This window comes from Phoxinus phoxinus (genome assembly GCF_949152265.1).
Source record: "Phoxinus phoxinus genome assembly, chromosome: 16".
Taxonomy (NCBI): Eukaryota; Metazoa; Chordata; class Actinopteri; order Cypriniformes; family Leuciscidae; genus Phoxinus; species Phoxinus phoxinus.
This window is the reverse complement of record NC_136891.1, coordinates 31,019,655-31,031,307: the sequence shown is the minus strand read 5'-3', so window position 1 is coordinate 31,031,307 and position 11,653 is coordinate 31,019,655. Positions and strand designations below refer to the sequence as shown.

Genomic DNA, 11,653 nt, shown 5'->3' with positions numbered 1-11,653 from the left:
ATAAAGATGAGACATTCTTTTTATTCATAATTTTATGTTAATGCAAACTAAGGAGTCTATACATGATTTTTAAAAAGGATAAAAAACTGTACAATATAAAGCAGGAACACTGATAAAATGTCATAGACATTAAAAAAAGTCTAAATGCTTGGCAAATCTGTTAAACATAAACTATTAGTAGAAATCACAGACTAACTTATAAAACGAAGAGGAAAAAATTCATTCATTTTACAAAGAACAAATAAAAGATGTCATGCAGCAACTTGGAAAAAAAAAAAGCCTGAGTCTTTTTTCACTCTTTTAAATAAAGAATCATTCAACAGCAACAACAAAAAGAACTCTGTAAAAAAATAGCCACAAATTCTACTTAAAAACTTTTGCAAATCCAAATAATCTCTTCTATTTGTTTCTTTATGAGAAACAGCAGTCACACTTCTCTGCAGAGACACTTTGAGGATTAACATGACAAAAGAAATCATCAAACATCAGAGGCTGAAGAGAAATCACTGGACACAGTGAGGAGAAAGTCCTGTGCTGTGAAGTTGTCAACAGATGATAGCCATTTGTATATTCAAAGTTCATTTTCAGCGAAGAAAGGCATAATCTTTTGAAGTTCAGGTAGATACAGTGGATTTGTTTCGTTAAAAGAAACCAGCTTAATGCTGGATGTTGCATGATCAGAGAAGAACAGACACATGAATACATTACAGTATGATGCATACAGCACACACTGAAATTACAAAGCACAAACTCACTTCGGTTCCATGTCCTGAGAAGTGTTTGAGACGAGCTCTGATTTCTGATCTACCGCCTGCAACGATCAGTTAAAGTAGTAGATCTGGATCCAGGGACAATGACATGTGGTCCGAGAGCCAGTCATTATGCAGAGCAACTGTAACTAAATGAGATAGACGACAATGCCACATCTTCAGCATCTTTATCCAATCAAGTGACGTCACGTCTGTCAGGGGCAAGCACAGTTTTGCATGATGCTGAAGAAACCTTGCATGTTAAAGTCGAACAGGTCTAATCGTGCTAATTTAGATATTAGAAAAGGCAAAAGTATGGGGAGTTTTTTTTCTCAACTTTTTTGTGTTTTTACCTAAAACTATATTTTTTACACACTTTAGCTCTTATAAATACACTATACACCGCACTGCATTGTAAAATACTTTGTTTTTCAAAGTGTACTTGGGAAAGTTGCTCTCAATGCTAGCACCAATCATAAAACAAAGATAATTTTTTTTTTTGGTTTAAGGCACTTCCTGGTAACGTTAATGAAGATCTCAGGACACAATCTTGTTTTTATTCTATTCTGTCTCTTTGTTTCTCAGCATTTCAGGGAGTTTCTAACTATGCATGTTCAATACCTTCACTTGTTGCATTGCTCAAAGCAGGACAGTCTCAAATCAAAGCTAAACAATGTCCAGTTTTGTTGTCCCTTACACCTCCATTTCTTGTTGTCCACTCTGTCCTGGTATCGCCGGCACTGCGATATCGAAGCAGGTCTCCATCATTACACGAGACTTGCATAGGTTGACACAAAACTCCAGGTCTCCTGTGGCCTGAGCTAGAGCCTCCAGGTAGGTCTGCGACTCCTGGTCCAGATCAGGGTCCACATCAACTAAAGAAAAAAAGGGAGAAAAATGTTAACAAAGTTGATATTTTGAAACTTTCAGATTATTAACTAAGGATATGGATGGATGGATGGATGGATGGATGGGTGGATGGGTGGGTGGATGGATGGATGGATGGATGGATGGATGGATGGATGGATGGATTGGTGGGTGGGTGGTTTGATGGATGGATGGATGGATGGATGGATGGATGCATGGATGGATGGATGGATGGATGGATGGATGGATGGATGGATGGATGGATGGATGGATGGATGGATGGATGGATGGATGGATGGATGGATGGATGGATGGATGGATGGATGGATGGATGGATGGATGGGTGGATGGATGGATGGGTGGATGGATGGATGGGTGGGTGGGTGGGTGGATGGATGGATGGGTGGATGGATATGGACATAAATATACTGAGTTTTTGTCACTTTTTGTAACATTTATTCATTGAGTTACTCGTATAACTAATGTAATATTTTAAATTATCTTTATTTAAGAGTTTATTCACATTCATGGAAAATGTGATCAATTCATTTTCTTTTAAATTAAGTCGATTGACAGCCCTAATTAAAACATATAAATATAAAAATCAAACCATCTCTAAAATAAATACTCACAAGGAAGCCACATTACTGTATGACACAATAAGGATGTGACTGTGTGTGCATCCCCACTGACACACCTAGATTGATAGTTTTATCACTCAAGACATAAAGAAACATCTATGCAGGTGATAGTTGGTTGATGTAGGAGATGGGCTTGCAGAAACACCATCCTCATTTTACTGGGCTCTGAAGAGGATCTGATTTATACAGCAGGACAGCCCCAATCATAGCTTTACCCAAGACAGAAGTCACGGATGAATAGTAAACATCACCTGGCCAGTGGGCAGGTAGTGATTGCAAAAGAGAAAAATAATACCTTATTGATTCAAGAACACACACAGGCACGGATATACACTCGCTCTCTCCATGCGCCTGCCATTTTCTCTACATTATTCTTTTATGTCCTGTGATTTCTGTTTACAAAAGTGTGTCTTCTAGCAAAGCAGAGACAGATACTTTGCAGTATCAAGGTTCTTGTATTGGTCCTTTGTAATAGTTGTTATTCTTTTTTATAACTGAAACTGAGGGATGAATACAGAATAAAACAATTGTAGAGAATCAGCAGAGCTTTTTTTAGCTGCTGGCTATGTTCTTTTTCATTCTCAGTAAACAATGCTAAAAACATGATTCAGATTTGATACTGAAAGCCTTTGAATGTGTTTGAGAAAATCCTGAATTACAATAATAAACTGTTTGCTGAATAGTATGCTATGGTGATTCTGGTCATTGTTAACCTGCAGGTTAAATGTAGTAAAGTTCAGAGTTCATTCTTACAGCTAACACCATACAACAGCTTGAGGCTGTCTAGTTTCACACCGTCCATTGGCTGAACATGCATAGGGCACAAAAAACGGAAACAGTTCAGGAGTTTCATCGTCTTCATCTGATTGGTTGAATTCTACAGGATTTCCAGGAGACGTGTTTTGCATTCTTTACCGATCCGCCTGGAAACAAGCCCGCTGTAACGGCCAAAAATCTGTCGTGTTTACAACTATGACAATGATCGCTTATCAGGATCAACTAATCGCTGAATTTTCAATATGTGAATTTCAAGGCATAGACTCTTTACAATACTACCAAGAGTTTTACACTCCAGTCTGTTATTGTAGGGACATCGACATTTCGTGCCCCTAAACATGGCGCTGAACAAAGCGAACTGTGATTGGTTGCTTGACATGTTAGTCACACAGCCTCTGGATGGTCCTTAGCCAAAGAAAGCTGTAACCGATCCTACTCAATCCGCTCGGAGCCGGATTCGAACTGTGGTCTCCGGCGTGGGAGGTGTGCGCTCTAATAAGGAGGCAGAGACCACAGCCTTCAGCGTCAGCCTCTTGTGATCAGGGGAGTGAGGTTTACACGCACAGCTCTTATTGGCCTAGGAAAGTTACACTGCTGGACCTGTCGTCAATCTGAACGTCTGGCTACGAGAGACTTAAGGCTGTCTACACTGGATGTGACTAAGCGAATGTTGCAAATCTATTTGTTCTTTGAGTCAGAAGTACTGTGAGGGCTTGGAGTAAAACAGAATGGGGCATCAGTTTACTGTTGGGGATTGGTTGTGTCGAGTCGCGCCGCTTGTGTCTGGTGTAGACACGTGTTAAGCGTTGAAGGCTGCAGTAAAGGAGAATTACTATAAACCTCAACAAACCTTTTTACAGTTTAGGTTTATGGAGAATTATCTGGAAAGCCAATGTCATCCATCCTTGCAATACATTGTCTCAGGCACCAATTCAAAGTAGTCAATGCTCAAGACATTTCTGTGAATACACCATTACCTCAGCATTTTCTTGTAAATCCACTGGCACTAAGTTCAAACACTTAAATTAAAGTCATAAAGGGAGCCATTAGTCTACACCACATCACTGGGAAACACATGTTGTTTAGGATGCAAGGTAAAATGAATCATTCCTGTCATTGATTCATGCTAGAGCATCACAGTAAAACTGCCAAAAGAAAGTCCTTTTGGCTAAAAGGATGTGCAATTGTGTGAACATGGAGAGTTGCTCATGTACACCACACCAGATTTAGTAAAACAAAAATGTACACACTTTTTTTGTACACACATTTGTTTGTGATAATTTTCATCAGAATTGAACAGCACACAAATTTTAAACACACCATGGTATACTTGACTATCTTCAGTGTCAAATAAATCAGTGGGTTTCAAAACGTGCCGCAAAGACATCACAAGAAAATTAGCATAAGTTAGGCATCAAAGATAACTTCAGATATTAAATGCTTAACATAATTTTAAGTACATCATGTTCATTATTTTTTTAAACAGATACGATTGCACATTTTATTCTATTGCCAGCCCTAGTTAAAAAAAAATAAGTGGGTATAAAAAAGACTGGCCAGCTTAATACAAAGTAAATATTCTCCAGATAACGTCTTAATAATTCGCTTTGGTTTTAGTGCAGTCATAGCATGAAATTCAATCATTTAATTTAGAAAACAACATGTTGTGTTTATATCATGCTTAGATGGGTCTTTATACATAAAATATATATTTGCCATAAAACCTTAACAAGGCGGTCTCTCATAAAATCATAATTTTGGGGTCGTTGCATAAAAAACAATAAAAAAATCCCTAACACATACAATAATACACTTGTGAACTTACATTCTCCCATCCATTTGCCGGGGTCCAGCATGAGACGAGACTTGGCGTCCTCCAACTCCTTTTTCAGCTTCTCGTGCTTTGCTCTTAGCTCCCTGATCTCCTGCTGCCTCTTCTCCAGCATCCTAAGGCGGGCGTTGAAGTACTGCAGACCCTGCAAGTGTGGGACAGCAGTGTGAGTTGTGCACAGTGAACCACAAACCTCGTGTACCTATTTCAAGCACCTGCTAGACTACGTGTGGCCCTCCTCAGGGCCGATTTAAAGTGCAGTGGCTTAAGCTGAATTGATTCAATGCTCGCTAACCTGTACAGAGGATTTAGGTCCTCAGCCTTTTGGTCAGATTAATTAGGGCAAAACTGGAAATAAAATTAGTATCCATGTTAAACACTCACTGTTTTCTTAGATGCATGTCTAAGAAGGGACTTTTAGTCTAAGGGACTAAAAAGTGAGATCAAGTTCAAGAGGAACCGGTTACTGAAAGGTTGAACTACAGGATAGATTCCTCCTGTAATGAGCAGTCTGTCATTGACAGGTGGCCATTATAAAGCAAATGAAGTAAACCAAATTAAAATTAAATAACTTTTTCTTATCTGCAAGTATCTCAGTTACGTGAACTACAGTGAAGAAAAACTCATTCAAGCTGTTGTTACTACTGTATGCCCACAGCAAATAGGATTTAATTTCACGAAACATAAATAAACCTAGCAGTTATACAACCTTCTCCAACCCACACACATACATACAGATTCGCATAAAACAAGAGGGTGAACAGCCTAATTCTTCATGAGCAAACTGCCAAACTCTAATATGCGAGCTGAGATTTTTTTCTTAATTGAAAATAAATCAGAGCACCATTCGACTGAGTTAATGTCTTTTGCTCTCGTCTTCTCCACACAATTGACTGTGTGAACAGGGTTAGAAACTCACAGAGAAACGGTTAATGACCCATGGACACGCTGTGTGGAGTGAGCCATAAAGACCGATCAGGCGGGCCACAGATTGTGGAGCCACACCTCATTCATCACAGACACCCATGAACATTCCCCAATGTGCTCTCTCCTTCTATCTCTCTCGCCATCTCTTCCTTCCTTGGCTAATCTTTCCACTTCTTTTTGCAGTACAGCACCCAGTCATCCTAGTCTAACTAAAGATATCAGTGCAATCTAAAATCAATTAGCCAACATAAGTAATTGTCACAGAGATAAGTTTCATTCCTGACAACTGCACTTGTCACAGGATGTAAGAGAGACATCAGAATTGTTGGTAATGCTCTGATGCTTTTGAGTTCAGCATAAATGAAAAATGTATTTTACTCCATCATTCTGGGAATGTGCCACATTATAGTTTTGTTTTACAAAGAAGAAGTATTATTTAAAAAGTCAGATAAAGGGGAAATATCTACTCCACTTCTATTAGCCTCATAATAACACTTATAGTTATTTGTTAACCAATTGCTTAGCATTGCATGACATAAAACACTTGAAAACATTCACAGTTTTTTATTTCTCTAGACTTTTGGTATATACTTCAGAATTAAAGCAGAATGAGATACAAATAGCATACAAATAGCATCTTACCTCTGCCAACCCTTCTTTCCGTCTCTGAAGACGTTCCACATCATCAATCTCGTACACTTTGATCTCAAAGGGTTCCTTTATAGTACCCCCCAGTGGGGGTAGATCAACCCACTGGCCTGCTGCACCAACCTTCCTGCCCAGAGAAGAGGTGTCTGGCAGAGGAGCTGGAATCAGACGCCGTCGCTGCAGGCCTGGAGGGGTCACACAGGGCAATGCTCTTCATGTGGGCCAAAGACGAACAGCAGACTTTGTGGGCATGCTTTTAAATATGCATGAGGATTTAAAAGGTGATTTTTGAGTAACTGCAGATTACAGCATGGGACGAATGCTTATTAAGACAATATTCTAAAGATGGCTGCACGCTTGTTTCTCTGGCGCATAAGGTTATATCAGACTGCATAATGCACATCACAGAATTTGGACCCAATTGTCCTATCATACTGGATGACCGTAATGTACAAGACATTCTATCAAAATTGTGTGAAACTGTTTTGAGGTTGAAAATATTAAAATAATAATTTGTGTTCCTCTGTATCAAATGTCTAGATAGTTAATGGACAGATACATTAAACGTCTTAACTATAGAAACAGTGAATTGCAGAGACTCACCCTTCTAACTTGTAAAGGCCATCTAATAAATTAATATTGAATTGATCACCAGTACATATTGCCCCAATTGCCTTGACAGTAAAACCTACCATTAGATCTCTTCTTGGGAGATTTTGAGGCCTTTGTTCGACTGGACGTGGACACTCCACTCTCACTCATGGAATCATGGGCAGAAGATGCACTGCCTGTGGTTTCACTGTCCCTGATCATGCTCTCATAGCCACTGCTGCCTCCACTGTGATAAAAAAGTGCAGTGCGCCCCATGGCAGGGGGCAGTTCACCACTAAGTACACTACTGTTGTCACTACCGTGGCCACTACTGTAGCGCTGTGGACGGCGAGGGGCAGTGATTTTGCTGTAAGGAGAGGGTAAACAAGTAGCCAATGGCATTTCGCTGGAAGTTCGGGCATCATTGTTGCCATCTGCTTGGTCAGAGCCCCTGAGGTTTTTCTTGGAGCTACCAACTGCTAATTCACTGACCCGACTGTTAGCTGCACGAACCGCTTGCTTCGTGCCCATAATAGTTCCCCTTCCTTGTTTAACATTGGAGCCTGTGACAGAGCGATTTGGAGGTTTTCCAGTTGGAGGTAGGCTGGTGTTCCGAGCAGCTGTGACGGCAAGGAACTTGGTGGATGAGCTAAGGGCCTTTGAACCAGTACTCGACAAGGACTTTCCTTTGTTGCCATTCCCAACAAGGGTTCTAGGAGTTATACTGGCCTTTATCTGTCCAAGCTTACAAATTCCACTTGTAGATGGAGGGGAAGTAGCAGTTGGTGTAGATATCGAACAGGAAGTCCCAAGTTTTGGTACAATTTTAGCAGATTTGCCAGTGCTACTGATACTGACATTACTGTTCTCCCTCGAGGTCACTGGTCTGGAACCCACTGAGGTTAAACTCTCACACCTTTCAAGGGACATAAGACTACCAAAATGCCTTCCATTGTCTCCTTTAGCACTGTGTGATCTGAGACTAGAAGCTGTCTTCAGGCTAGATGATTTAAAGCTAAAGGATTCCCCTCTAACACGTACATCAAAGTCTTCCTCAGAAACCGATGCTTTGGAGGAAGACAATCTTGTTCCATCCTTACCCACAGGCTTTAAGGCACTAGGAGACAACAAAATTCGTGTTTTCTGGTCGAGGCTTGACTTTCGAACAGGTGGAGCAGGGGGTGACATGCTTCCAGACTTAGGGAGCATACTACACTTCTGTCCATTAGCTCTTTTTCCTAAGGATGAGAATTTCAGGCTACCAGTTGTGTGCGAGGCATCATTACCCCATTTCATCTCAGAGGAGCTATGGGGGACTGAAACCATGCCGAGAGTTGTGGCCCCCCTCTTGAGCTGAGGCATCTTGCTTAGGTCCCCTTTCTTAAAACTGGCCTTCTCACAACCATCCACAACCCTTTGAGATGTGGATGACACATGAATTTTAGAAGGGCGAGGTACACTATTGCTATTCCCACTTGTCTTTCTAGATGGAATCCCACTCATGCCATTTTTTGGTGGTTTACCAACAGAGCTAAACTCAGAATTCCTGGCTGATGTTATCCCACTACTAGTGTGGCTCCATTGTTCATCTATTCTGCTACCTTGGCGTTGTAGCTCATGGGTGTAGCTTTTGCTAGAAGATGCAATTTGGGTGCTCTTCCTAGGGAGTGTAGAAATATATGAGATCTGGGCAGACTGTGAAGTCATGAGTCTATTAGATTTAATTGACTTTGAACCACAGAGGGATGCTTTGGCACTGTCATGAGAAAGAGGGCACTTAGATATGGACAATTTGTCAACAGTTGCAGAATCATAGTCTTGTTCTGAAAAGCAAATTCCACTGTCCCCCAATGAACTATTTGTTCTTTGCTGGGAGAAAGACTCAACTTGTAAACCACCAGGTAAATCCATCATAGAGCTGCTGACCGGTCCCTTGCGCACTCCCTTTGATGAGAGGCTCCTTTCAGTCTCATCACTACTCAGGGTACAAATATTTGTCTTGCAAGACCAGGAGCCGATTGAAGAGTGTGCTGTGGCATGTCTATCTGTAGATTCCTCTTGTGAGTTGGAAGCAGCACCTTGGTTCAGCTGGGACCTGTTTATCTGGCATGTGTAAGCATCAAACTCATCGTTGATGCTGCTGATAATGCTAACAGGCCGTGAGTGAGATGCCAGGGCCTGCAAAGAGCAGTCGCTATTGAAGCTAATGATGCTGGAAGGTCTCCCATTGTCTGGAACCAGGCCAGCAGGCAGCTCTTCAACCACTGTAAACACCAGCTCATCCTCTCCATTGAGCTCCACCGGCTGCTGCAGTGTAACTGTAGTCCTGAAAACATCCCTATCAAGGCACCTGTTCCTCAAAGTAGCACGTAGGTGGCTCACCTCTATAGGACTTCTACTGAGGTGATGGAATCTTTCAGTAACTGGGGAGTCATTTCGTTCTCCCTGTCTTAGGGCTTGCTGGCTCATACCCACTGGAGGTGTCCGTGTGGCTAAGCCAAACTCTGTATTAGGAACTGAGGACTTTGAGATGTTCTGTGAGGACGAGGTATGGGGTTTTTGTATAGGCCCTCTACTAAAGACTTTCTCTCTCACAACAGGCTCTGAATCTTGCCTTAAAGTCATGTTAATTTCAGATGAGGCTCCATGTTGCAGGTGTGCAAGCTTTTGAGGAGGGGACTTGGCATTCCTGGATGATACAGAAGCATCTTCTGACATTTTGTCCGCTCCACTTTTGGTGGCCGTCTGTTGACCTTTATCTTCACTGGTGAAAACAGATGTGCTCTCACTGCCATCAATACACTCAAGCCGTTCTTGTAACTCTGCAAAGGTGTTGCATTTGAGGTGGTCCCCATCAGATTTCGGTCCTTCTTTTACACGCTTCTTGTTTAGGGAGGGAATGATGGGAACAAATGCTGGAGGGCCCTCATTGTCGCTGAGTTCACGGTCAGAGATAGGGGCCCCACCAGGCCCCACATAGATCACTGTATCACATGAGTGCTCACTGCTGGAAGAGTAATCTGGATCACTGGATAACATTGCAGGGTGGTCTGGGTCAAGAGCCACAGTCCGAGGGTGGAAGGGTCTTCGTCTGATATGTTCCTCTTCACAGGAGCTCTCCCCTCCAGAGGAACTTGATGCATACTGAACAAAATAAAATACCACACTGTCTTCAATATATCTTTGCAGACAGTTCATTCACAGCATGCAATAAATTCAGAGAGGCGTCTCTTTAAGAAACATGTTAATATCAGCAAAAGTTAAAAGTGAACAGCAAAGAAGAAGCTAAAAAAGTTGCACAAGTTAGGCATGGAAAGGATTTTTTTTTAGATCTATAAAATATTAATATATTCTGTCAAAACAGCTTAATTGTGGTGAAAATTGCCTGTATGATGAGAAAGGTTACATGCTGTTCTTCGTCTGGAGAAAATGCAATGATTACATTTGTTGATTACATGACATAGGTCACTGAGAAAATTTGCAGTTAAATTATTTCCTTAACATTTGTTTCTCTGACAAAAAAACAAATCATTATTTAAATTGTGAAAGCCATAAAGTAATTTAGGAAAATAACAGTCATGATCTATTGTAGACAATATACACAAGCATACACAAATCATCAATATATCAGTTTGAATTACATACCTTGGATTTCTTCTTTCTCATGCGGTGAATACGGGAGGCAAGCTGCACAGTGGTAAGAGATTCAGCATAATTGGCTGGCGAGTCAGAGATGTGGGCGATCATGGTGGTTCTACAGTTGATGTTGCCCAGAGATTCCCTCAGCAGCATGGTAAGCTTGCTGTCTCTGAATTATACATCAAAAAATCTTCTCGTTAGCCAAAAAGGAAGCTAGGCCTTACAACGTTCTGCCTCTCTCTCTCTCTAAGATCACTGAGAGGTTGTCTTAAAATAGAGGATTATGAATCATACTTAATAAAAGAAATCCCTCCTTTTGATGCTCACTTTCTAGTGACCTGATTTAGAGTGTTTATATTTTATTCTGTTGTGGAGGATGTTATTTTCTGAAGCCACATTTAATTTTTATTTTTTTCTGCTCGTGTATTTCCTATCCCACCTTCCGGTGAATATTTATTAAATCTCTTTCAGCATAAATGTGTTACTCCCCAACCCACATTACTTTCAATATTTCCCACCTCAGTGCAATTCACACTGGCTGCATTCTCTCTTTGCAAAGCTGGCTAATTGGCTTTATTGATCTGAGGGAGTGAGAATGAAACCCTTGTAGATGCAGATCAGGAGGTCTCAGTGGGTGAACAGTGACATATTACAACCTTCAACAGAGATCTATCATATCCCACTATTGGTCTATATTGATAATTGAACCACAAAACACATACCTGTATGGCACATGCTTGGCTCCATTGGCCAAAGCTAGGATGACATTTCCAAGGGCACCCAATGACAGACATTGGCCTCTCCCTCCATCTCGTGTATGGCTCAGATCAGACTCACAACTGCCTAAGTCCAAAAGATGCAGACGGCTACGACTTCCAGACACTGCAAAGTTAAACACAGCCTGTCAAAACAGAACTTGACTTCGAATGTCAATGTAAAAAACACATAGTTTGACAGTTTACAGGGCATGTCTTTATTCCAAA

General features: G+C 41.1%; 1 protein-coding gene across 4 annotated transcripts in view; it reads right to left on the bottom strand.

Annotated features, from left to right (window-relative positions):
- kif26aa (kinesin family member 26Aa) overlaps window positions 1-11,653 on the bottom strand; it is a 71,868-nt gene continuing 60,215 nt past the window's right edge. For all 4 annotated transcript variants that reach the window (XM_079639170.1, XM_079639171.1, XM_079639172.1 and 1 more), the window contains 6 exons: window positions 11,393-11,552; window positions 10,677-10,839; window positions 7,133-10,175; window positions 6,435-6,625; window positions 4,860-5,010; window positions 1-1,624 (listed from right to left, as the gene is read on the bottom strand). In XM_079639170.1, the coding sequence (XP_079495296.1) occupies window positions 1,443-1,624; window positions 4,860-5,010; window positions 6,435-6,625; window positions 7,133-10,175; window positions 10,677-10,839; window positions 11,393-11,552 (3,890 nt within the window). In that variant the 3' untranslated portion in view covers window positions 1-1,442. The remainder of the gene's footprint in view (window positions 1,625-4,859; window positions 5,011-6,434; window positions 6,626-7,132; window positions 10,176-10,676; window positions 10,840-11,392; window positions 11,553-11,653) is intronic.